At 38.9% G+C, this 26,436-nt stretch overlaps 1 protein-coding gene across 3 annotated transcripts in view; it reads left to right on the top strand.

The window, feature by feature from the left end:
• Positions 1-883: 883 nt before the first annotated feature.
• Positions 884-26,436, top strand: part of RPS6KC1 (ribosomal protein S6 kinase C1) — a 142,385-nt gene continuing 116,832 nt past the window's right edge. For 2 of the 3 annotated variants that reach the window (XM_054981781.1, XM_054981773.1), the window contains exons 1-2: positions 884-1,006; positions 24,421-24,456. In XM_054981781.1, the coding sequence (XP_054837756.1) occupies positions 902-1,006; positions 24,421-24,456 (141 nt within the window). In that variant the 5' untranslated portion in view covers positions 884-901. Of the gene's footprint in view, positions 1,007-24,420; positions 24,457-26,436 lie in introns of those variants that run through there. The other variant, XM_054981790.1, reaches the window with a different exon arrangement.

The following is a 26,436-nucleotide window of genomic DNA, read 5'->3' as shown; positions in this document are numbered from 1 at the left end:
TTGAGCATGTGCAGAGTCCATTGTAGATTTCCTAACAGCTTGACAGTACAATCATAAGAATGCTTTCCTGGAAGTAAGCCCCATTGAATAGACTTGAGGATTCTCAGTAGTCATACTTAGAATGGCAGACTACATATCATACAGTACTTGGTTTGATAGTTTCAGGTGGGTAGCCGTGTTGGTTTGCAGCCAAAGTATCGAAAAAGGGAGCTTTGACTCTGGAAAGCTCATACTTTGGAAATCTAGCTGTTCTTTAAGGTATTATTGGACCCAGATCTTGCTTTTCTAACTGGTTTGAATCTCACCTCTGCCATGCACTGATTAGCCTTATGTGAGTTCATTTAGCCACAGCCCTCCATATGAAATATGGGGATAGGAATGCTGGCCTACCTTACAGAGCTGCTGTAGAGATTACAGGAAGAGAATGCACCTGCAGTGCTTTGAACAGTATAAATGCTAATTGTTATTATAAGATATTAGTGCAAAGGTATTATATTAGTGCAACATCCTGCTCAGAGGATGTTGGTGTTTCCTGATAGAGCTGAGTCCCGGCACCTCTTTTTCCAGAATGATGCTCCGTAGAGAGAGGCAAACTCGCCTTGGGTTGAACAAGTTCCCATTTATGACAGTCGCCTTGCTCGATCTGTGAAAAATCCAGCCGCCCTTCCTTCTGTCGGGGGGGGGGGGGGCTCCGCTCCAGCTCTTTCCGGGGGAGGGGGGGCGTGACTGGTTGCTCGCTGCTGGCAGAGAAGCAGAGCCTGTTCCTCGCCTCCCACGAGCGCCGGCCTGCCGAGGGAGGGGAATTGTTCCTTCGTAGCTGCTTCCGCCGCCGGCTTCGGCCTGACCCGGGAGTGGATCTGCTGACTGGCGGCGCCGGGCCACCAGGGCGACGGCTGCAACGATGATCTCCCCGCGGGAACGAGGCGGGGAGGTGGCCCGATTCTACACGGTCACCGAGCCCAAACGGCATCCTCGGGGATACACGCTCTATAAGGTCACCGCGCGGGTGAGTTTTTTCCTCCCCTGGGGAAGGGAGGGAAGCCCAGAGAGAGGCAGACGCAGAGGGGAGTATCTCCTGCGCCACAATGTGTATGCGTGGGGCGGGGGGGGAGATGATTTCCCACACCCCACCCGGCTCTAGGTTCGTAACCTCCATGTACCGAGCCAGACCTTCGGTCCTCTAAACGCAGCACTGGCTGCTCTGACTGGCAACAGCTTGCCATTGCCTGAGGCAAAGGCTTTGTCCCACCCTGTGACCCGAGATCCTTTAAAGTAGAGATGCCTCAGATGGATTGAGCAAAACATGTGCTCTTCTAGTCATCTGTCCTCGATGCCACATTTGTGGTTGGATGTAGCATGCATTGTGCTATGGCGTCATACTCCCCCCCCCACCCCCGTATCTTAGATCTGCTCCCTTGCCGTCAGATCTGGCCATTACACTGCCCCCCCACACTACTCCCCCATCTGCCCAGAACGGGTAGGCCACAGATTCTCTCACTTCTCTCCATCTCTATTTCCCTGACAACTCTGCCCCATCATATAGGATGGATGGAGTTCTCTCTCCAGCAAGATCACATTGTTGATCTGTTTCCTTGGGGGTGGGGGCGGCAGGGTGGAAGCAGTATGCCCCTCAGAAAAAGAGGAAAGTAGTGTTCCCACCCTGATTAATTCCTGATTTTCTGAGTGCATTAGTGAAAGAGTGGAGGAAGATAACCATATTTTTAGCTGTCATCCTAAGAGAGGGAGGAATTCTTACAGCAATAATACTGCAGTCGTGGGCTGAGCAGGGCAGGAGGTTTGTTTTTGTGAGAAGACAAGCAAAAGATCTGGGCTGTAAGAAACCTTTAGAAAGAGCATCTCAAATTTGCTTTACACAGGGGTTAGACCAGAATGACAGCCACCACAGGGGTGTTGAGTATGCAAGATCAGTGCCCAGATGGTGAGTGGATCTTGCCTGCAAAGGGCATTCAGAGGTTATGGTTGAATAGCTCATCTGTTTTCTAGACTAGTCCTTGAGCACAGTGCTGTGTCCTCTCCTGAAAAGGAGGAATCATCTGCATTGTACACAAACTCAGATCTACCAAATCTACCCAAACCCAAAATCGACCCCGCTTGAAGGCTAAAGTACTGATGATAAGGCTAAGATACTGATAAGGCTGAGATACTGATAATCTCTCATGTCTTGTCCCTTTCATTACCTTAAGTTCATAGGCATAGCACGCCAGTACCCTTGCACTACCAAATTTACAGCATGTACCGCCAGTCATGCCCTCCTCCCTCATATAAAGTCTTTTTGGCACTGGTGGGCTCTGTAGCATGCAGATCAGATGGAGAATGAAGGATTTCAGGTTTCAAGATCTAACCTGTTTGTTTTTTAGCCACGGTGCAGTAGACTGGTTTCTGGTGCATCACCAGTTTAAGCAATTATCCTATGCCCATGGTAAAGGAGCAGAGATTTAATCTGCGATGCATACGCAAGGTAGATTCAGGCAGGCCATTATAGTATGGAAGTAGTAAAGACTCTGTATAATAAAGACTCTGGAAGGAGTCATTTTTGTCTGTTTGAAATTTACAGACATGTCATAGAGCCAAGCTGGAATTGTAGTTTATTTCCTGCCACTGTGTTCTACAATAGTTTGCTACAATCTCATTTTATTTATTTATTTATTTCATTTATACTTCACTTTTCTCCCCAATGGGTTCTCAAAGCAGATTACATTGTTCTTTCCTCTTCCATTTGATCTTCTTAATGACTTGAGAGGTAAGCTAGGCTGAGAGTGTGTGACTGGCTCAAATCACCAGTGAGCTTCCATGGCAGAGTGGGGTTTCTAACCTGAGTCTCCTAGATCCTAGTCCAGCACTACACAACGTTATATCTCCTATGCCTGTGATGTCTCAGAACATTCCATCGATTACTTCCCACCTCCAAGTAATCTTTGGTAGTTTCACTATCTTGTTCATTTCCTCATTTGAGTTCATTTAGGGTACTTGGCCACCAATAAAAGGCCAAAGACCTGCTCAGTTATTACTTGGGGAAATGGCAATCCCAAAACACTTGTAGATTCTTATATGCCCCAAAGACTGCTTCCTCGGTGCTGGAGTATGTCACTTCTGATATGGGTTGTGTTTACTTGAATGAAGTATCAACCTGAAGTCTCATCTGTTTTGGAAAGAATGTGGGCTTTCAGTTATGTCAGGCAGATGCTCCATTCTCCACATGCTGAAAGAAAGTGGCACACACATGCTTATCATTCTTAACAGCTTGGAATTTCTTCCTAGTAAGTAAGATTCTAATCTCCACCGATGTTTACAAGGACTTTTTCCTAAAGAAAACTCTCAAAATAAACCAGCTAGATGTTCAGCCGGAAAGGTTATTAAAAGAGAAATAAAAAGGGTGAACATACAACCACATACAGAATGCATATGAGGCTAACTAAGAGGAAATCAGGGGGGAGAGGGGAGAAAGCAGTTTTGAGGAAGGCTGTCATCACCAGTCTCGAAGACAGAGGTTCGTGAAGGCAGCAGCAAAATGATAGCTCAAACAGATCTGGGGATGTATGTATGGGCACATGCGCGCGCGCACACACACACACACAGAGCTAGGGATTCCAGATAAAGGGCAAAATGGGGCAAGCTGAAGTTTGTGCCCTCAAAACAATGACTTGATGGGTTTTCTGGAGGTGGATAATAGGTGTAAATGGTGTGTGATGACCTTGTGAGTACTGGATGGGAAAAACTACCAGGTTTGGTGAATAGTGTTAGGTGTTGCTTAGTTAGGATAAATGGGTGAGGGGAACTGGGCCCCCGGGTATTGATGAAATTAGTCAAGAGTTTCTTGGGAGACCCATTGTCCTAAATTATACATCTCTCTGGGGTGTGAAGAGGGCCATTAGTCAGTCAGCTGCTCTGATTCCCTTCCTAAAATATTTTCTAGTTTCTTACCTGGCTGGCATCCATTTTGTTTTATTTCCAGTGCTTTGAATATTTAAGATGTGGTGTTTATGGTTTCAGAAACTGTTTCTTAGTGGCAGAAGAGGTCTGACTTTATATACTATGTGCACGCTATGCAAAGAACTGCATATTAAACCTCTGTACAGCTGCACTGTTTTTCATGCAAGGCATTTAACACTGGGCTGAAATGAATGTGATTCCTGAAATTGCTAGTAAAAGCAATGTGTAGCATTTCATATAGAGCTTTAGAATGCTCAAAATGCTTAATTTGCATTCTTAGTTCTTCTTACAACAACCTTGAGGTACGTCAATATTAGAGATGTAATACATCTGGAAATTTTGAACCCACGGGAAAAAAACACGTCACCAGTTTATTCTGGAAAAAAATTGGGAAATTTTGGGAAAAAGTGAAATATATTCAATACTTACTGTCCCATCAAACCTAAACTAATTTTATTGCTTTAACAACAGAAAAGGCATCCTTTATAACTTAGCTTATAAGATTTCAATATGGAATTTAGAAGTGATAAATGTCCTAGTACTTTATAAGCAGAATTGCAAATAGATCCAGTACTTGAGAGGGAACTGCAAGCTGATGAACCCAATGCAACCTTAGCATATGTATCTTATTTTTTACTATCTGAAAAGTAGAAAAAATGGGAGTTAAACAGAAAACACGATCTTTGTGATAAATAACAAAATATACTAATTAGTTAGAAAAGGGTCACATACTCATAATAAAACTAATAGCATTTTTGGTATGTAGTTAAACTTTATAACATTAAAGCATTGAACCATTCAGTAATGTATTATCAATATACATAGTATAGCATTTTTCAGTGAAATCCTAAGCACTCCAGTCTAAGCCCATTTATTTCAATGGACTTAGTAACTCTGCACCGGATTCCACTGTTAATTATGTACAAAATTAGTCACATTTAAAAATGAAAATATCAGCCCTCAAGTTTCGAATCAGAATCAGTGCCTGAAACTTCTGATTCTGAGCCTTTTTTATCCTCATGCAGCTCTTTGGAAAACTTGAGGTTTGCATAAACTGAAACAAGTTTCTCTAGTCTTTTGTACCTTCTAGGTACAGAAATGCATTTTGAAATTAAGAAATGTATATGTCTACAACATGCCCACCTTGTCTTTAAAAGCATTTGACTCATTTTGAAAGAGAAAATATTTCACAGGCTTTTTTTTCAGTACTCCCCCAAATTTCCAGTTTTTCCACTGAAAAAATTGAAAAAAGGCCTTGGGAAAAATGGGGAAAAAATCCCCCTGCAGTTTTTCTCGGTTTTTTTCAGGGTCTTCACCTCTCTAGTCCAAATGACTGCAGTAAGAAGGTTGAGAATAGCTTCTCAAGAGAGAATGATTTATCTAATTTTATGTCTTTCCTTCTTAGCTTATTTTACCTTCTGGGCACCCCCTAACCCAGCATCAACCATCTGTTCCACAGCAAAACATGCCGTGGACCTGGCACACAGTCGTGTGTGCAGTCTGCTGCTGTCTGCACAGAACTGTGGACTGAGGCTCTAATTCAATACTGGTGGTGGCATTAGAAAAGGAACTAGAATAAGACATCTGTAACCCCTCCTTGTATCAGGGACAGGGAAACACTATTAGAACCATGTAGTTGCTGTTCTGAAATTAGGTTGCAATTATGGGACAAATACAATTACTTCCACAAACAATGATGATTCTCCGCTAGAAGGTAGTGAGCCATTCACGTCTTGGTGGCTGTGGGGAGGAAGTCTGCATGTGCCTCAGACTACTCTTACTCCTGGAGTTCTTTCCCTCTCTCCCCCCCCCAAGTAAGGACCTGCCCTGATCTGGCCAAGGCCAGCTAGCACTTTTAAGGCAGAGGCAAGATTAGAACTGAGGTGTTCTTGATTCAGAGTGTTCACAATAGCCAATGTGTGTGTGTTATGTGCTGTCAAGTTGCCTCCGAACTATGGCGACCCTATGTCCTATCATTATGGAGACCCTATGTCCTATCATTAACAGACTTGCTCAGATCCTGCAAACTGGAGGACGTGGCTTCTTTTATTGCCAATATATTCCAGATATTCTCTGAATACCAAGACTATAGTAAATTCAACTGAAATCAAAATTGCTTCCAGTTTTCAGAAATTGTGTCTGGGTCATGGAAAAGGGAATGTTCTTTTTCTGCAAGGGAATTTTCTTTTTCTGCAAATTGGCCTCTATGTTCACATAACTGTAATTCTAGACATAAAAGAAAGTCCTGGATGCAAAGAATGACCTTTATTAATGTTAAAAAGTATTCTGTTCTCTGCAGCCAGTTGCAGATGGAAAAACAAATATCTTTGGTTCCTGATGTACTGTTCTATAATCACTTCATTTAGACAAAGAGAACCTTGGAAGAAATCTGCAAACACGCTGAATATTTTAAGGACTAAAACAGATGTGATGGCATTCTCAGTAATATGCTTGCTTATGTAAGTGTTCCAGATTAGCCCCATCATGAATGAACGCCCTGTTGTCTCTGAAATTGACTGTACTGACTCATGCTTGAGCCTCAGTGAGAAAGACGGACTATAAATAATGTAAATAAATGAATAAAATATTTGCATACATTTGCCAAATATTTGTATTTGCATTTGACAAACTAATTTTTGGCAATAAAGCTAGTTGATATTTTACATCAATTACATGCAATCACATCTAGTATTTGTGGTTGAAAATTTTGAGATTTCATATTTGATGTCTATCCAAAGTCTACTCTAATTTTGAGACTGTATTTCATATGCAAAATGCAAATTTGAACTGTAAGTCTCATGTTCAAAATTATGAGAGATGACAGTGGACATTTAGGAAGATCAGGATTTATTTTTACCTATTTGAATATCGTGAACCCCCTTTTCATACCCAATCTTACAGTCTTTTTCTAAGGCAGTTTACAAAAGCATCTAAATAATAAAAACAATAACAATCAATAAAATAAGTTAAAACAACTAAATAAAACAGACTAGCAGGTCATAAGAAGGAGCAGCTTCATTAGCAAGCTCGGGCAAATAATACAAATTTGTCCTGGCACCCAGAACTTACTAAAGGCACCAAGCAAGCCTCCCAGGGGAGAGTATTCCATAACAGTGGCACCAGTGGAATAGCCTCTTCTTTGCATACAGGAGGCCCCAGGTTCAATCCCCAGCATCTCCAGTTAAAAATGACCAGGCAGTAGACGATGTGCAAGACCTCTGCCTAAAAACCTTGGTGAGCTACTGCCAGTCTGAGTAGACAGTACTGACTCTGATGGACTGATTTAGTATAAGGTTGCTTCATGTTTTCAGAAATGGTCTGTTCTCTGAAGAAGGGCCCTGAGCTGGATCATATAGGACAGGGCAGTTTTTCTCCAGGCAGTTGGCAACTCTAGCTTTATAGATCAAATTCAGCACCCTGAATTTTGCCTGGAAACGAAATGGGAGTCTGGAGAGATTTTAATACCTGCCAGATATATTCGAAATGCCTAGCTGAGAGCCAGTGTGTTGAAGAATGTTGGATTAGGACCTAGGGCATCTGAGTTCAAATCTCCACTCTTGGTGGTTTGAGGTTCAAATAACCTCACTGGGTTGTTGTGAGGCTAAAATGAAAAGGAAGGACCATGTCACCCTGAATTCCTAGAGGAAGGTGGGATAGAAAATGACCTAGTCTCAGTAAGTTTTTCATCTTATTCTGAATGACTTGCTATTTCCAAGCAGTCTTCAAAGGCAGGCCCTTGCAGAACACTTTGCAGTAGTCTAATTGATGCAACACTGGATGGTGCTATATAATTGATTTTTGTTGTTATTGTTTACATGGATTGTAGAGATGACAGTGATTTGAAAATCTGAAAAAAGAGCATATTCTGTCTCTTGCAATTTTCTGCAATACAAACTGTGTTCATGAAATATAGCACAGAAGGCACATCTTAATCTTTTGCTTGATCGTTGCAGTAATAGGAAGTGGGTTGGACAGGTCAGTCCTTTCTTCCCTTCTTTTTCTCCAGCCTGTTTTTTTATGTTCCCTGTGGCAGAAAAGGTGAGATCCTAGTCTAGTTGATCCTATCCTTTTAGCTGCTTCATGACATCATTCCCCCACTTCCTTGTTATTGGTACAATTGTGCAAACTTGCCTCCACCATTAACAACAACAACAACATTTGATTTATATACTGCCCTTCAGGATGACTTAACACCCACTCAGAGCGGTTTACAAAGTATGTTGTTATTATCCCTACAACAAAACACCCTGTGAGGTGGGTGGGGCTGAGAGAGCTCCGAGAAGCTGTGACTGACCCAAGGTCACCCAACTGACTTCAAGTGGAGAAGTGAGGAATCAAACCCGGCTTTCCAGATTAGAGTCCCGCACTCCTAACCACTACACCAAGCTGGCTCTCATTCATCCCGGTGGTGGGAATGCTCTGCGGTGCCTTTCTCCCAAGAGGTTATAAAGCAAGCAGGCTGATTCAAGAGATAACCAGACCACACTTACGCATTTTGAGATAGGTCAGTCCAGTTCTTTTAGCATAATTGGGGGAGTGGAGGAAGGGGTAGGAAAGATAATGTAGGGAAGACTTGGCAGAAAACTACTGCAAGGCATGTGAGCTGCACATTGTAAAAGCTAAGATTGTTCCACCGTGGAGAAAATTGCTCATATTTGTATTTGACAGTGTTAGGTTTTATGCAGTCTTGCCTCACAAGTAAGTAATACCAGACCAGTCTTGAAAAGCAATTTTTTTTTGCCACCTGTTCTATCTCATGCATATTGCATCATGGTCCCTTGGCTTCATCTGGCTCCCCAGTAACCAAGGTTTATGTATCTTAAACTTTGCATACTACAGGAAAAAAGTTAGCCTCATCCAAAATCAAGGCTTGAATAGCAACATTTGAAATGCACTTCCATAAAAGGCTATCTTCTTTTGCCATAGAACAGAGCTAAATAGCTGTATTGAGCTATGTGATAGTAGCTCTTGATGCTTTCACTTTCAGCGTTTACTAATTGGATTGAAAGCCTTTAACAAGGACCTTTGTTTATTTCACAGGTTGCATGCCGCCTTCTGTTCAGTGAGCTGCAGGCAGTTTCCCTATCAACTTCACAGTAGCCCATAGGCTGAATCATTCAACTTTGACTCCTGTGACAGTGGCCCTGTGTAGTCAGAAGAATGCAGTTGGTTTGCATGCTCTGATGTCATTGAGAGGCTATGCAGGCCATAGGGCATGCCGCCAAGTACAAAAGGGCAGCTGGAAGAGCTTAGAGTTTGAGTTCCAAAATCTGTAAGAACTTCTGTTAACTTAAACTGTATAAAATTACTGCCTGCAGTTGATAACTTAAAAATTATATCTTTGAGTGCAAATCAGTAAAGTGGTGTCAGAGACTTCTAATGAGGGAAGCCAAGTTCTGGCAAGGCAGCAGAGAAAGATTTAAAACAAGGAAAGAGTTTCATAAAAACTAACAGATCTTGGCAAGGGTGGGTTTCGTTATGTAGATCTGTAATGAATATGCACAAACCTGCTATGTGGGAAGACGATAGATCAGATCCAGCAGTGTATTAATGCATGGCTGGTGTGATATACATTATCATGTAGCAGGTGCATGCATCATTCTGTGCTAGGCACTGTATCACCGAGCACAGCAGCATGCTTGTAGCTTCCTGTTATTTTCTTAAGTTTCTGGATCAAGGCTAAGTATTCTTAAGTGCCTGTGTTTTATTTTAGAAAATGATGAATTCCTACAGTTGTTCTTGGTGAAATGACAGTGGGTTCTAATTTAAAGTTGGAACTTAATAAGATAAATTTGTAGTACTCTTTTTTACAGATGAAGATTAATTTGGGCTGACTAAAAATTCTAATTCACAGATCCTGGCATCTGACTCTGTCAGGCTACAGGACACAGATTTTTTTCTGTCACATGAACGATAGAGGTGTGGTGATAGTGAGAATAAAATACTGTCCATGCTCTATTCAGATGTTTGTTTTCTCTAGTTTCTGTAGGAACTCCAGGATTTTCCCTCCAGAAACTTACAAGCAAGGGTAGTAATGGCAAGTAAATGGAAAGACGAAGAATGCTCAACTAAAGAAAACTGGAAAGTTAAAACATTCTAGAAAAAACATTCATCTTAATAACCAATATCCTCCCCAACAGAGACAATTGTAATCTATCCCATCTCAGCATATCCTTTTTAATTTCATTCCAAACTTTCTCATAGTTATTTTGAAATAGCATAGAGTTCTTCCCCATCAGTGTAATACATAAATCTTTTATCCTTTTTTTCCACTTTAAACCCTGTTTTCTTCAATAGCTCTTCCTTTCTTCTCTATCATATTTTTGTTAACATCTTTGTTTTTTGTTCATTAACTTTGAAATGTGCCAGATCACCAAATTCTTTCAGTTTCTGCGTCAGTGTCTCAGTTCCTTTTAAGGGATCTTCCAGAGTTATGACTAAGTCATCTGCAAAGGCTCTCAATTTGTATGTCTCTTTCTTAATTTTTACCCCTGAAATCCTTTCCTCTTGTCTGATGTCTCATTTAGAAAATTTATTAGGTGAGAATATTAATATACAACTTTCAAATAGCATCTCATTATCCTTTCCCCCACCCTTTCCCTCCTCCCCTTTTCCAAGACTTCCAACAGCTTTCCAACCCTATAGCCTAATCTATTCCCAATCTATCCCCTTTTTCTGTAACTCCTTATCTCATGTTTACTTACTCTTTTATTCAACTAAGCCCTATCTATTAACTTCAAAAATATTGTTATAAACTTAAAATCTATTATCTATTACTTTATATTAGCTCCACATATATTTAAATTTAAACTAACTGTCAGATAAAATATCTACTTTAGTAATTCTAACAGTATCTATTAACTCTAAATCCACTTACGGACTTCCTGTTTGGGATCCATGGAGGTCTAACGCAGCTCCACTTGCGGAGCTGACCGGACTGCCGTTTTAACCGGCCGGCGGGGTGAAAATAGCCCGCGGCCGACTGCTCTCAGGCGGGGAGCAGGCAAAGAACGCTCAAGACCCTAGGGTGAGCTAGATCTCGGACGAGGGGGGGCTCTACACAACGAGTCTCCCCCCGATCCTTGAGGTCCCACCTTGCGACGGGTCGGCTATAATCTCTGCGGCAGTTTTGGGGCCAATTCGGCTGGCATAAGACCTACATACCCAAGCATCGATTGGGGGAAGAAGCTGAGAGGAGAACTTAAAATCGAAACAGCGATTACAACCCGAGAAAAGTGAAGAGAGGGTAAAGATCATTATCTTCTGAGACGGGACAGATTGATAAAAACAGAGAGAAAAAAAAGTAGATTTTTAAACTGCAACAGACTAGTGAAAAGGAGGGGAAGACTCGGCAGGAATCGAATTTAAAAAGAGACTAAGTTTAAAGAAGTTATTAAAGAAATGGGACTATTGTTTTGAATACCTGTGGCTTTGGAGCTGTGAGAAAAAGACACCATCGCGAGATCTGCTGTGGGAAGACGGGAGACAGGAAGTGCGTAATAACAATAGAGTGGCTGGAGAGAAGCGGCCCTTGCTGGAGGGCAGGAAGTAGGGAATCGCCATTTTTGAAAGGGGAAGGGTCGCGGCTTCAGCGGAAGAGGAAGTAGGCCATCTTGGATTACAAAATCATAGAGAAACCATAGAGAAAAGACGCCCGACATTTTGGACTCTTTAAAACTTAATTTCTATAAGAAGACCGGGACATTTAAAATAGAAAAACGTTAAATTTTACGCCATGGAGTTAAGGAAGAGAGCGGATTCGTGGGAGCGAGCTAAAGCAAGCCCCACGATGTCAAAAAAAGAGTGGCAATCGGCAATAGAAAACCTGGATAAAAACCTGGACAAAAAACTTTTAGATATGATTAAAGAACTTAAGGACACGAAATTGGAGCTGATAAAAGAGGTTAAAGAGGTTACACAGACAGTAAAATCGGAGCTGTCAGAAGTGAAAAAAGGTATGGAAACAATACGAAGTGAATTACAAGGAACGCAGCAGAGAGTTAAAACAGTAGAAGACGCGATGGAGAATTTAGCAGACACGCAACAAACAGAGATGAGATTGGTGAAGGGGAGAATGTCAGTTGCAGAAACTAAACATATGGAGAAGCAGCTACGTTTTCGTGGCTTGCCAGAAGTGGAAGGAAAGTCAGCGCAAGAACAGATGACTGAGGTGTTGGCTGAGTACCTGGGGAAGGAGGAGGAGGAAGTTGTGGCTATCCTAGATGTGGCATACCGTGTGAATTCGAGAATAGCAACCCAGAGGAAACTACCAAGAGATGTGATTGTGCAGTTTACAACACGAAATATGAAAGAGAGGATTGTGACAAAACAGTTTCAAGATCCATTGGAGATTGATGGCAAGACGATTATTATAATGAAGGAACTGCCCAGATCAGTGTTACTGGACCGGAAAAAATATAAAGTGCTAATTCAGATTTTGAAGGACATGAAAATCAGGTACAGATGGGAGTTACCGGAAGGAGTGTCCTTTGAGTTTGGAGGGGCCAAAAAACGCATCAGCTAAAAATACAGCTAAAAAAGAGACCAGGGAAAAAGAAGGTATACCAGGAAATTAAAATACTTCAAGAACAGCTAACAGCAATGAGCAATAAAGAATTGGAGTGGAATCTCAAAAGACTGAATCAAAAAGCGTTTGAGGGTGCTAATAAACCTGGGAAGTACCTGGCATGGCAATTGAAGAAGAAAAGGGAAAAGAAGATAATAAATAAAATTTGCGAAGATAACAAAACGTATTTGGAGCAGGCTACCATTAGTAGAGCCTTTTATAAATTTTACGCTAAGCTGTATAATAAAAAAGAAGTAAACAAAGAATCAATAGCGTCATATTTGGAGAAAACCAAACTTCCAGAAATCTCGGAAGCTTGGAGAAATAAGTTGAATAGTGAAGTAACTGACGAGGAAATAAGTAAGGCAATACAATCTGCAAATCTAGGAAAGGCGCCAGGGCCAGATGGACTTACGGCTAAATTCTATAAGACAATGGCTAATGAACTGGCACCATTCCTAAAAGAGGTGATGAATGGGGTTTTAAGGGATCAAAGGATTCCAGAAACTTGGAGTGAAGCGAATATATCATTGATCCCAAAAGAGGGCCAAGACCTGACTAATGTGAAAAATTATAGACCTATATCGCTACTCAACAATGACTACAAAATTTTTGCGAAGATATTGGCGGAGAGATTGAAGGGGTGGCTCTCGGAAGTCATAGAGGAGGAACAAGCAGGCTTTTTGCCAGACAGACAAATAAGAGACAACTTAAGGACAGTGATCAATGCTATTGAATATTATGACAAGCGTTGTGACAAAGAGGTTGGTTTCTTCTTTGTTGACGCTGAAAAAGCGTTTGACAATTTAAACTGGGACTTTATGTTTGCCACTATGGAAAAGCTACAATTGGGAGAAAGATTCATCAGGTTGCCCGTTATCTCCATTGTTGTTCATTTTAGTATTGGAGATTCTGATGATACAAATACGTCAAGATGATGAAATTCGTGGAATAAAAATAAAGGACTATTCATACAAGATCAGAGCATTTGCGGATGACATAATGTTAATTGTAGAGGACCCATTGGAGAACATGCCAAGAGTGATAGATAAGATCAAGGAGTTTGGAGACTTGGCAGGTTTCTTCATTAACAAAAAGAAGTCAAAGATATTATGCAAAAATATGACTAAGCAGAAACAACAATTGTTAATGGAAACAACGGATTGTGAAGTAACAAGTAAAGTGAAATATTTGGGAGTCGAATTAACTGCAAAGAACATAGATCTATTCAAAAACAATTATGAAAAACTATGGACTCAGATAGAGAGAGACTTGATTAAATGGAATAGATTGAATTTGTCATGGTTGGGCAGGATTGCAGCAGTTAAGATGAATGTGTTACCAAGAGTAATGTTTTTGCTACAGACAATACCAATCATCAGAGACTCCAAACAATTTGAAAAATGGCAGAGGAAAATATCAGGTTTTGTTTGGGCAGGCAAGAAGCCTCGAGTGAAAGTGAAAGTTTTACAAGATGCAAAGGAAAGAGGCGGAATGCAACTGCCCAATCTGAGACTTTATCATGATGCAATCTGCCTAGTTTGGTTGAAAGAATGGATGACATTAAAGAACAAGAAACTATTAGCCCTAGAGGGATATAAAAAAATATTTGGATGGCACGCATATTTATGGCATGACAAAGTAAAGGTCAACTCGATGTTCCTGCATCACTTTGTTCGGAGAAGTCTATACATAATCTGGAAGAAGTACAGAATTTATCTACAAGAAGGAACCCCTTTGTGGGTGGTTCCATATGAGGTGATAGACCCGAGAGCTGTTGATAATGAACAACAATGTTTAACGTATAAAGAAATAACTAAAACTGAAGCATCCAAACTTAGAATAAAGACACAAGAGGAACTATCACCTAACTACGATTGGTTCCAGTATAGACAGATCAGAGACTTATATAATTCGGACTCTGTAAAGGGAGGTATACGAATAGAGAATTCGGAACTAGAGCAGACCCTTCTTAAAGAAGATAAGAAAAGAATATCCAAGGTATACCAAGTACTGTTGAAGTGGTATACCGAGGATGAGATAGTTAAAACACAAATGGTGAAATGGGCTATAAACTTTAATAAAGAAATAACAATGGAGGCATGGGAACACTTGTGGAAAACTACAATGAAGACAACGACATGTATTAATATCAAAGAGAACATTTATAAAATGATCTATCGTTGGTACATGACACCAAAGAAGATTGCGCTAGGGAATTTGAATACTTCTAATAAATGCTGGAAATGTAAGAAGCATGAGGGCTCCCTCTATCATATGTGGTGGTCGTGTGAGGTAGCCAGGCAGTACTGGGGGGAAATAATAAGAGAAATGAGTGAAATTTTACAATTTCAAATTAATAAGAACCCAGAACTCCTGCTACTGAACTTGGGAATGGAGGGAATTCCAGCCCAACACAGGACGTTGATATTTTATATGACAGCAGCAGCTAGACTTTTGTATGCGCAAAAATGGAAAGTACAAGAAGTGCCAACTATTGAAGATTGGACTTACAAATTGCTGTATATGGCTGAAATGGACAAGATGACAAGAAAATTGAGAGATCTGGACTCAGGGCAGTTCAACACAGACTGGGAGAAGCTGAAACAATACCTGGAGAAGAAATGGGAGGTGGGAGGAAAACTGTGGCAGTTTGAGAACTACTGAAGTATTGAAGTAGAGGGGGGAGACTTTACCGGGGGGAGAAGAGATAAATGTGAATTAATAAGCAGTCAGATTAATAGATTGACATATATATAGATATATATAGGTTAACAAACAGAACATAGAGAAAATAATTAATTATAAGGACTAAATATAAGGAGCGATTAACTAACAATATTTTCTTTTTTTTCTGACAAGTTTTGTACCAAACTGAATGTCTGAAGATATAGATGGGTCAAATTGATTGACTACGTGAGGAGAGATATATAGAACTATTATAAAAAGATAGAATGAGTAATATATATAGAGAATAAGTCAAATTGTTTGATATAAACGAATGTATGATCTATATGGTTTATGATATATAGAAATACCTGAAATTGAAAAATTGGGATAAATTGTTTATCTAAGATGGAAACAAAGGCTTACAGTTTGGGCATATAATGTTAAAAATAGTTAAGGATGTACTGCTTAGAATAATGGAGAATATATATTTGTTTTAGATAGAGGAAGCTAATAAAAGTAAGGGAAAGGGGACAAAGGGTTGGAAAGCTGTTGGAAGTCAACAAAAAGGGGGGGGAAAGGGAGGGGGTTAGAGATGAAAAAATTGGGGAAAATTGAATGTAAATGTGGAAATAATGGATTCTAACCCAATAAAAATTTTTCAAAAAAAAAACAACTCTAAATCCACTTACATTTGGGCTAACAATTAGCTAATACTTCACTTCATATGATAAAGACTCTATCTCTTCTAATAACAAATCCATTCTAATAATTTTCAAATTGCCATAATTCCCCCTTTACGTCCCACTTCTTTTCTAAATATGTTTTCAATCTTCCCCAGTCCGTAAAAAATTCCGCTGGATTCTGATTTCTCAGCTTCCTTGTCATTTTATCCATTTCCGCCATGTACAGCAATTTATGCATCCAATCTTCAATAGTTGGTATTTCTTGCACCTTCCATTTTTGTGCATATAAAAGTCTTGCTGCCGTCGTCATATAAAATAGTAATGTTCGGTATTGAGTAGGAACATCTTCCATGCTTAAGTTCAATAGCAATAGTTCTGGGTTCTTCTTTATTTGAATCTGCAATATCTCATTTATTACTTCTATAATATCTCCCCAGAACTGTCTGGCTATTTCACATGTCCACCACATATGATACAATGATCCTTCATGCTTTTTACATTTCCAGCATTTATCTGACATGTTAGCATTTCCTTTAAAAAAAAATTATTGGTGAGTACATACAATGTTATTCAATACACAAATTCCCCGTCTTATCTAAATTATATCAGCCCCCCCTTTCCCCCCCCTTACTGACTTCCAACAGCTTTCCAACCCCAAACCCCTCTTATTACTCAAATTACTCTTAACCATAATTAATAGCTAAGTTTCCCCATTAATGGTAAAGTTACTTCTCTCTCCCCTTTATAAAGTCACATATTAATAATTCTCAAACTGCCACAATCCTCCTTTCACATCCAATTTTTTTTCTAGATATTGTTTCAATTTCTCCCAGTCTGCAATATATTCTCCTGGATCAAGATCTTTAAGTTTTCTTGTCATTTTGTCCATCTCAGCTATGTACAGCAATTTGTAAATCCAATCTTCTATAGTTGGTATTTCTTGCACTTTCCATTTCTGCGCATACAAAAGTCTTGCTGCTGTTGCTGTGGTCATGTAAAATAGCAATGTTCTGTACTGCCTTGGAACTTCTTCCATTCTCAAGTTCAGTAGCAACAACTCTGGGTTCTTATTTATTTGGGTTTGCAAAACCTCATTAATTATTTCTATTATATCTCCCCAGTATTGCTTAGCTACCTCACAAGTCCACCGCATATGACATGTTAGCATTTCCAAGCGCAATCTTCTTTGGCGTTAAATATCATCTATAGATCATTTTATAAACATTCTCTTTAATACTGGTACAAGTTGAAATCTTCAGTGTAGTTTTCCATAAATATTCCCATGATTCCATTGTTATTTCTTTATGACAATTAATTGCCCACTTCACCATCTGTACTTTGACCATCTCATCCTCTGTATACCACTTCAAAAGTATTTTATAAATCTTAGATATCTTCTTTTTGCTTTCTTGTAGTATAGTCTCTTCCAACTCTGAGTTTTCCCATTTAATTCCTTCTTTTGAACAATCCGAATTATAAAGGTCTCTGATCTGTCTATATTGGAACCATCCGTAACAAGAAGATAACTCTTCCTCCGATTTAATTCTTATCATTTTCTGTTCCATAATCAATATCTCTTTATATAGTAAACATTGTTCTTCATTGTAGATAGCTCTGGGATCAATCACTTCAAACGGTACCACCCAAGAGGGGATGCCTTCACCCAGATATTTTTTATATTTTTTCCAGATCACTTCTTATAACCTTCCAATGTTAAGAGCTTACAATCTTTCAGTGACATCCACTCTTTTGACCAAACTAAACATATTGCTTCGTGGTATAGTCTAATATTTGGCAACTGCAGTCCACCTCTTTCTTTAGCGTCACACAAAACTTTCATTTTTACTCGTGGTTTCTTGCCTGCCCACACAAAGTCAGAGATCTTCCTCTGCCATTTTTCAAATTGTTTAGTGTCTCTAATAATTGGAATTGTTTGTAATAGAAACATGATCCGTGGTAACACATTCATTTTAACTGCCGCTATTCTTCCCAGCCATGATAGATTTAGTTTATTCCATTTAATCATATCTCTATCAATCTGTTGCCATAGCTTTTCATAATTATTCTTAAATAAATCAATATTCTTCGCAGTTAACTCAATTCCAAGATATTTAACTTTATGCGTTACTTCACAATCGGTAATTTCCATTAATTCTTGCTGCTTTTGTTTAGTCATATTCTTACATAGTATCTTTGATTTCTTCTTATTAACATAAAATCCAGCCAGATCTCCGAACTCTTTTATCTTATCAAGCAACTTTGGCATACTTTATATTGGATCTTCCACTATAACCATCACATCATCTGCAAAAGCTCTAACCTTGTAGGTAAATTCTTTAATCCTTATGCCTCTTATAGCCTCATCTTCTCTTATTTGAATCAATAACAATTCCAAAATCAAGATGAACAACAATGGAGATAATGGGCACCCCTGTCTTGTACCTTTTCTTATTTCCAATTTTTTTGTTAGCTCATCATTTACTACAATTGCCGCGCATTGCTTTTACTGCTTGAATAAAATCTTTTTCCATTTGCAACCTTTCCATTGTGGCAAACATAAAATTCCAGTTCAAATTGTCAAACGCTTTTTCTGCATCCACAAAGAAGAAACCAACTTCCCTTTCACAATGTTTGTCATAGTATTCTATAGCATTTACTACAGTTCTCATATTGTCTCTGATTTGCCTGTTTGGAAGGAATCCTGCTTGCTCTTCTGCAATAATCTCAACTAACCAGTCCTTTAATCTCTCCGCCAAAATTTTTGCAAAAATTTTATAGTCATTATTTAACAACGAAATAGGTCGATAATTCTTGACGTTACTCAAATCTTGATTTTCTTTTGGAATCAATGATATGTTGGCCTCATTCCAAGACTCTGGTATCTTTTGTCCTTTTAAAATTCCATTCATTACCTCTTTCAGAAAAGATACCAGTTCGTTTTCCAATAATTTGTAGAATCTAGCCGTAATTCCATCTGGACCTGGTGCCTTCCCTAACTTAGTCGACCAGATAGCCTCTTTTATTTCCATTTCCGTTATTTCTGCATTTAATTTTTCCTTCCATTTTTCTGATAGTATTGGTAAGTTGATCTTATTCAGATATTGGTCAATAGTATCCAAATCCACTTCTTTCCTTTGATACAACTTTGCATAATACTTAAAGAAGGCTCTACTTATGGCCAGTTGGTCTATTAACGTCCTACCATCTTCTTGAATCTTAGTTATTACTTTTTTCTCCCTTTTCTTTTTCAATTGCCACGCTAAATATTTCCCAGGTTTATTCGCACCTTCAAATGATTTTTTTTAAAGAATTTTTATTGGATGGGTTTACAAACATAAACATAAAAATCATTATCATTATCCACCCCATTGCATTTCCCCCCATCCTCCCCCCCTTTTTCTGGTGACTCCCCGCAGTTTTCCATACCCAACTTAATCTAAAAAGTATATTATATCAATTCTTAAAATTTATAATATGTACCTATATTATACATACTAATCAAATCTCTTTACTTATCTTAACTATCTACACTACCTATATTACTTATCTTAGTTAAAAATACAAAAATTATATAAGTGATAATAAGTACATATACTAACTAAAACAAAACTACATATATATGTATAACATACTATTCCTTACATACCAATTAACTATATTGTCTGTATTTCACATATACTCCCTATAACCTTATTACTCATACTCCCCTGTAAATATACTATACTAATCCATTAAAATACAGTAAAATATACCCCTTTTTGAGCTTAAGTAAGTTTCTATCTCCCCTAATTCTCCAAAGACCACAGTTTCCCCTTCATGTCCCACTTTTTCTCCACATATTTCTTGAATTTCCCAGCTTAATGTATAGTCCAATTCTTTTTGTTCTTTCAATTTCCTTGTTAGTTTGTCCATTTCTGCCATATTCAAAACTTTCAAAGTCCAATCTTCCATAGATGGTATCTCCTGAGTTTTCCACATCTGTGCATAACACATTCTGGCCTCCATAATCATATAAAACACCATAACTCTGTCCATTTTATCAAAATCTTCTAGGTTCATACATAATAACAGCAATTCTGGGGTTTTATTTATATTCCTTTGTAAAATATCTGACATAACTTTAACTATATCCCCCCAGAATTGCTTAGCCTTATCACAAGTCCACCACAAATGATAGAATGAATCTTCATGCTGTTTACATTTCCAACATTTATCAGACATCTGACTATTACCATTGGCCAACTTCTTCGGTGTTAAATACCATCTATACAACATTTTGTATACATTTTCACGCACAGTGGTACATGCTGAAATCTTAACTACATTTTTCCATACCTTTTCCCAAGCTTCCATTGAAATTTCCTTGTTACAATTTATTGCCCATTTGACCATCTGAACTTTAACAACTTCCTCCTCTGTAAACCATTTCAGCAATATCTTATATATTTTAGAAATTATTTTCTTCCCCCCCCTGAAACAAACAGTTCTCAAACTCAGAATTTTGTACTCTAAAACCATTTTTCCTTTTGTCCTTCTCATATAAGTCTTTTATCTGCATATATTGAAACCATCCATATTGGAATGGCAATTCATCATTACCTTTAAGCAAATAATTGTCATGCTTTATCTCAAGAATTTCTTTATATGTCAACCAGTCTTCCCCTGCATATTCTGTTCTTGGGTTTACTACTTCCGCAGGGATAATCCACATTGGTATAGACTCCTCCGTGTATTTCTTGTATTTGTTCCATACAACAAACAAACTTCTTCTTACATAATGGTGTAAGAACATAGAGTCTGCTTTCACTTTGTCATACCATAGATATGCATGCCATCCAAATAATTTATTGTATCCTTCCAGTGCTAATAGCTTCAAATGCTTCAGTGACAACCATTCCCTTAACCGGTCCAAACATACCGCATCATGGTATAATTTAAAATTTGGTAATTGCAAGCCTCCTCTTTCTTTTGCATCGTACAATACTTTCATTTTAACTCTGGGTTTCTTTCCAGCCCAAACAAAGTTTAACATCGTTCTCTGCCACTTTTCGAATTGTTTACTGTCTTTAACAATAGGTATTGTCTGTAGTAGAAACATCATTCTTGGAAGAACATTTATCTTGATTACTGCAATACGACCTAACCATGACAAGTTCATTTTATTCCATCTAATCATATCTTTATCTATTTGTTGCCATAACTTGTCATAGTTATTCTTATATAAGTCAATATTTTTCACTGTCACTTCCACTCCCAAGTATTTAACTTTGTTCACTACTTCACATTCCACCTTATCCATCAACTCCTTTTGTTGTTGTTTGGTCATATTTTTACACAGTATTTTGGACTTCACTTTATTTATTACAAATCCCACTAAATCTCCAAAGTCTTTCATTTTCTTCATCAATTTAGGCATGCACTCTAGTGGATCCCACTATCACCATGATGTCATCAGCAAAAGCTCTCACTTTATATTCAAATCCTTTTGTCCTCAGTCCTCTTATTGAATTATCTTGTCTTATTTGCCTAAGTAAGATCTCCAGTACCATTACAAACAGAAGTGGGGAAAGCGGACACCCTTGTCTTGTTCCTTTTCTTATTTCCAGCTTTTTTGTTACATCCGAGTTAACAATTATATTTGCAGATTGGTTTTTATATATTGCCTTTATTGCTTGCATAAATTTCTCTCCCAACTGCATCTTCTCCATTGTTGCAAACATAAAATCCCAGTTCAAATTGTCAAACGCTTTCTCCGCATCCACAAAGAAAAAACCAACCTGCTTCCCTGGATTTTTGTCATAATACTCAATGGCATTCAACAACACTCGTAGGTTATCTTTTATTTGCCTTTCCGGTAAAAAGCCAGCTTGGTCTTCATCTGTGAATTCCACTAGCCACGCCTTGAGTCTTTCCGCTAATATCTTTGCATATATTTTATAGTCATTATTAGTTAGAGATACTGGTCTGTAGTTCTTAACATTACTTAAGTCTAATGTCTCCTTCGGTATCAGTGTAATATTAGCCTCATTCCATGTATCTGGCATCTCAGCCCCTTCCAATATCTCATTCATCACTTTTTGCATCAGTTGTTTCAAATCCTCCAGAGGGTTTTGAAATTGCTTGCTCACAATCTCTTCTCTTGTTCTTTTCGTTGTATATTGGACTATTATATCCCTTGGTAGGTTTTTTTGTGCTGAATATTTTGAGTTGATTCTGTATGTCACATGCAGAAAGGCTGCCACTTCCTCCGGTTCCTTATTCAAAAATTCTGCTAGTATTTCTGAAATCTGCTCTTGGGTTGATTTCCCTTCCACTTCCGGGACTCCGCGAAATCTAAGTTGTTTTTCCATATGCTTACATTCCGCCACGGCCATTCTCTCTTTCAAACCCTTGGTTTCTATCCTGTGTGATACAGCCAACTTGTCAGTTTCATCTTCCACTGTTTTAACTTCCTGCTGTGTCGATTGTAATTCTTTCTTGACCTCACCAATATTTTTAACCAGCTCCACCATCTCTGATTTAAAAGTCTCTTTGAACTCCTTAATGTCTTTCACAATCTCTTGCATCATATCTTTGATCTTATTCCCCTCTGCAACTTTTTTATCAAGACTGTCCAGCACCATTTACCATTCTTTTTTATTATTTTCTTTTCTTTTTAAAAGTCAAAGTTTAGGTTATTTTTGTAAAAACTGATATTTACGCAGTCCAAAATGCCGGGCGTCTTTTCTCTATGGTTTTATTTTGAGGCAACCGCCCTTACCCTTGTCTAAGATGGCCTACTTCCGTTTTCCTTGAAGCCGCAGCTTTGCCTCTTCAAAAATGGCGATATTCCACTTCCGCTGCTTACAAGCCGCTTCTTGCCAAACTCTTTATGGTTCTGACACACTTCCTGTTCCTCTCCGTTTCACAGCAGTTCTCGCGATGTTAAAACTTTCTCACAGTCCACTATCTCTCTCTAGCCGCAGGTATGTAAACAATAATCGTTTTTCCGCTCTAACTTTTCTTTACAATGTCACTTTTTAATAATTTATTTGCTGGAGTTTTCTCAGTTATATATCAAGTCTTTTGCAGTTTTCTAGATCTCTTTGTCACTTTATTTCTTATTGTAATCAGTCCCGTAATGAGAGATAGCAATCTTTACCTTCTTAGATGTTTCTCTTGGGTTGTAATCGCTGCTTCGATTATCCAATCGATTCAGGTTCCCTTCTTAGTTTGCTGAAGCTTGGGCATGTAGGTCTTATGCCAAAATTTGACTCCAAAGTCGCTGCAGAGATCTCAGCAACCTCTCTTTGGGTGGGACTTCAAGGGTGGATGGGGGGTCGTTATGTAGAACCCCCCTCACACCCGAGATCAACACGCCCTCAAGGTCTTGAGCGTACTTGCCTGTACTTGCCTGAGAACGGGGCTACGGGCAGTTTGCATCCCTCCAGCCCTACAAACAGCAACTCGGACAGCTCAGCTCCCTGAACTGCGTTAGACCTTCATGGATCCCAAACCGGAAGTCAGTAGCAATAAATTTCCAATTTACAACTATAAAGTCTATATATAAGTTTTAACTAAAAAGACAATAACACTATGGGTAAGAAAGATTCCATCTTGATGCTTAGTTTTATGCTTGTTTTTCAAATTTTCTGCTACCATATCCTATTGTATCTCTTTCACTGAATGTCCTAACTGTTGTTCATTATTGTACTTTGTTGACTGAATTTCGAGGGGTATTTGGAATTTTCAAAAAAATTATTTATTTATTCCAAGATTTCATGAGGAATCCCTGGTGATGTCCTGTAGAGCCCTGATTGAGAAACACTATCCTAGAACATGCCCCCAAATCTCTTGCCATACACAAGGCTTACACAATAGATATGCCACTGTGGAAAAGTTTCCTGAAGGAGATAGAAAGTGGCTGCCCCCAGAACAGCAACTTCATTTCATTACTGATTTGCCTTTCAGTTTTGTGTTATTTTTATGTTCTTGCTAATAGAGCACATACAAGCTGAAAGGATTGTAATGCATGCACAGTTTTACAGAGATTTGAGGCTGCGTATGATGATGATTTGTTCCTTCAATATTTTTAATTGCCAAATAAGAGACATTTAAAAATATTGAAAGAAGAGAAGAATAAAAGAAGTCAAAACGGATTTAAGGAAAAGAGCAGATACGTGGGGAGGCACGAGGCCGAGTCCCACGATGGCTGGGAAACTAGCACCTATGATCTTGATCCTGTCAAGACCGAGTCCTGCATAGAATTTTTACTTGTATTAAAAAGCCAGGTACTCTTGTTTTTTAAAAACTCATTAAGAAAGGGAGGGGCCATGGCTCGGTGGTGGAGCACCTGCTTTGCATGCAGATGGTTCCAGATTCAGTCCTCAGCATTTCCAATTTAAAGGCTGAGTTAGTAGGTGATATGAAAGACCTCTGCCTTGAGACCCTGGAGAGCCACTGCCATTGCCAGTCTGAGTAGACATTACTGACCTTGATAGACTGATGGTCTGATTCAGTATAAGGCAGGTTCATGTATTCATTGATGGTTTTTCTGCTTTCATTTTTCAGATTGTTTCACGAAGAAATCCAGAGGATGTCCAGGAGGTAACTTGTTTGCGCTTTTGCAGATATTGTTTCTTGTTCTTATTTTTTTAAAAGAAGTAACATCATTGACTTTGCCTAGTAAATTTTAAGTTAGGTGTGGCACAAAAGTAGGCATACATTGGTGTCATCTGTATTTGCAAAGGAGAATGCATAGATCTGAAATAAAAAGAGAGGATCATGATTCGAATCAGAATTTCAAGATACTAAAACTATCTCTTGTTATATTTGCTATTTAGGTTTTTGGAAAAGATTTGGGTATTGAAGGCTAATAGTCCTAATGGCCCAGTTTCTCACAAGTCAAATATCTGCTGTAGATGTTCTTTCTTTTCTTCTTCCTCATACTTAATAATAGTTTTCAGAGATGAGAGAAAAGTTGGAGGGGATGGAGGGCAAGGCTTCTCTTATAAATTGACTAGCAAGTAGCAACCAAGCCTTAGAAAATGGCCTCTGGAGGGCTGCGCCACTGCACTGGACTTTCCCGCCACTGTACCTGGCCTCCTTGGGCCCTCTGGAGGACTATGCCACTGCACTGGACCCCAAGGAGGCTGCTGTGGTGGCGAAAAGGCAAGCCGTGTTGCCAACGATGCACTTCTTATCCCCATGAGGATGCCTGCGTGGGGATAAAAAGTGAGTCATCGCCAATACATCTTGCCTTTTATATATTAGGACAATTTTGTATTATTAAGCAAGAAAGCTCAAACAGAATGTTTTGCTTTTGCTTAATATTTACTGAATACCACTGCTAATTGTATTGGCAGGTCTCACAGTTTGTCCATTTGACAATTGGAAATGTCAGCCTCCGTACATACCTGCTTCTCCTGATGGTTTCCATGTTTTTTTTACATATAGTGGCTATTTCTGCCCCCCCCCCTCACATGCTGTGTGTTTGTGTGCATGTGTAAAAGGTCATAAAATATGGCAGCTGTAGCTAGTACTGAGCAGCAGACAAAGAAGAAAAAAAGAGGCTTAGTAGATGGATCACAGTAAGATGAATGGGATCGAGGTGAAGGGTGCAAAACAGAATTTGATAAATGAGAACTAATTTCTACTTTAGAGGAGGAGGTAGGAAGGAGAAAACTGGTAGAAAACAGTTCAGATAGGTTTGCCAGCCTCCAGGTGGGGGCTAGAGTTCTCCTGGAATTACAGCTGATTTCCAGACAACAGAGATCAGTTCCCCTGGAGAAAATGGCTGCTTCAAAGGGTGGATTCTATGGCACCACATTCCTACTGAACAGGAAAGTGGCACTGGAAAGTGTTAAGATACAAATTGCAAAATGTCTTGCAGTGCAATCCTATGCAGAGTCACTCCATTCAAGCTGATTGATTTCAGTGAGTTTAGACTGGAATAATTTCATATAGGATTGCAGTGTTATTCTATGACCTGCACATCTTCAGTGTTTGCTGTATTGTATTGCAGAAATAATTTGAAAGAAACAGCATCTTTTCTGTAAGGAAAGATGCATTGTGCTTTTAACAGTCTCTTATTTTCCCCATGGACAGAATTTTGTACTTTTTGAATCTGGTTAGATCACATATTTATTGTAGATGTAGGAGAGCTTTCTAAAAAAAATAAAGCAGATATCAACTTGAGGATTTATGGATGGTTGCTGGATCTGTATCATTCATCAGGATCAAAAATGTTATTTTGATATTTGATAACCGATCAATTTATACTGCTTCTGTTCAGGAGTAAAACTGGACCATCAGATCTTTTTCCTGCTCATTCGTTATGGGTCTTAAAATCTTTTATGTTTTCTTTTTCAACATCATATAGAGGATGGTGCGATCTTGTTTTCCGCTGACCCAGAAGGTCAGACCAGAACTAATGGGTTGAAATTAAATCAAAAGACTTTTCGACTAAACATTAGGAAGAACTTCCTGACAGTTAGAGGGGTCCCTCAGGGGAACAGGCTTCCTTGGGAGGTGGTGGGTTGTCCTTCTTTAGAGGTTTTAAGCAGAGGCTAGATGGCCATCAGACAG

This window comes from Eublepharis macularius, chromosome 1 (genome assembly GCF_028583425.1).
Source record: "Eublepharis macularius isolate TG4126 chromosome 1, MPM_Emac_v1.0, whole genome shotgun sequence".
Lineage (NCBI taxonomy): Eukaryota > Metazoa > Chordata > Lepidosauria > Squamata > Eublepharidae > Eublepharis > Eublepharis macularius.
The sequence above is the reverse complement of the archived record's forward strand: the minus strand, read 5'-3'. Positions and strand labels throughout refer to the sequence as shown.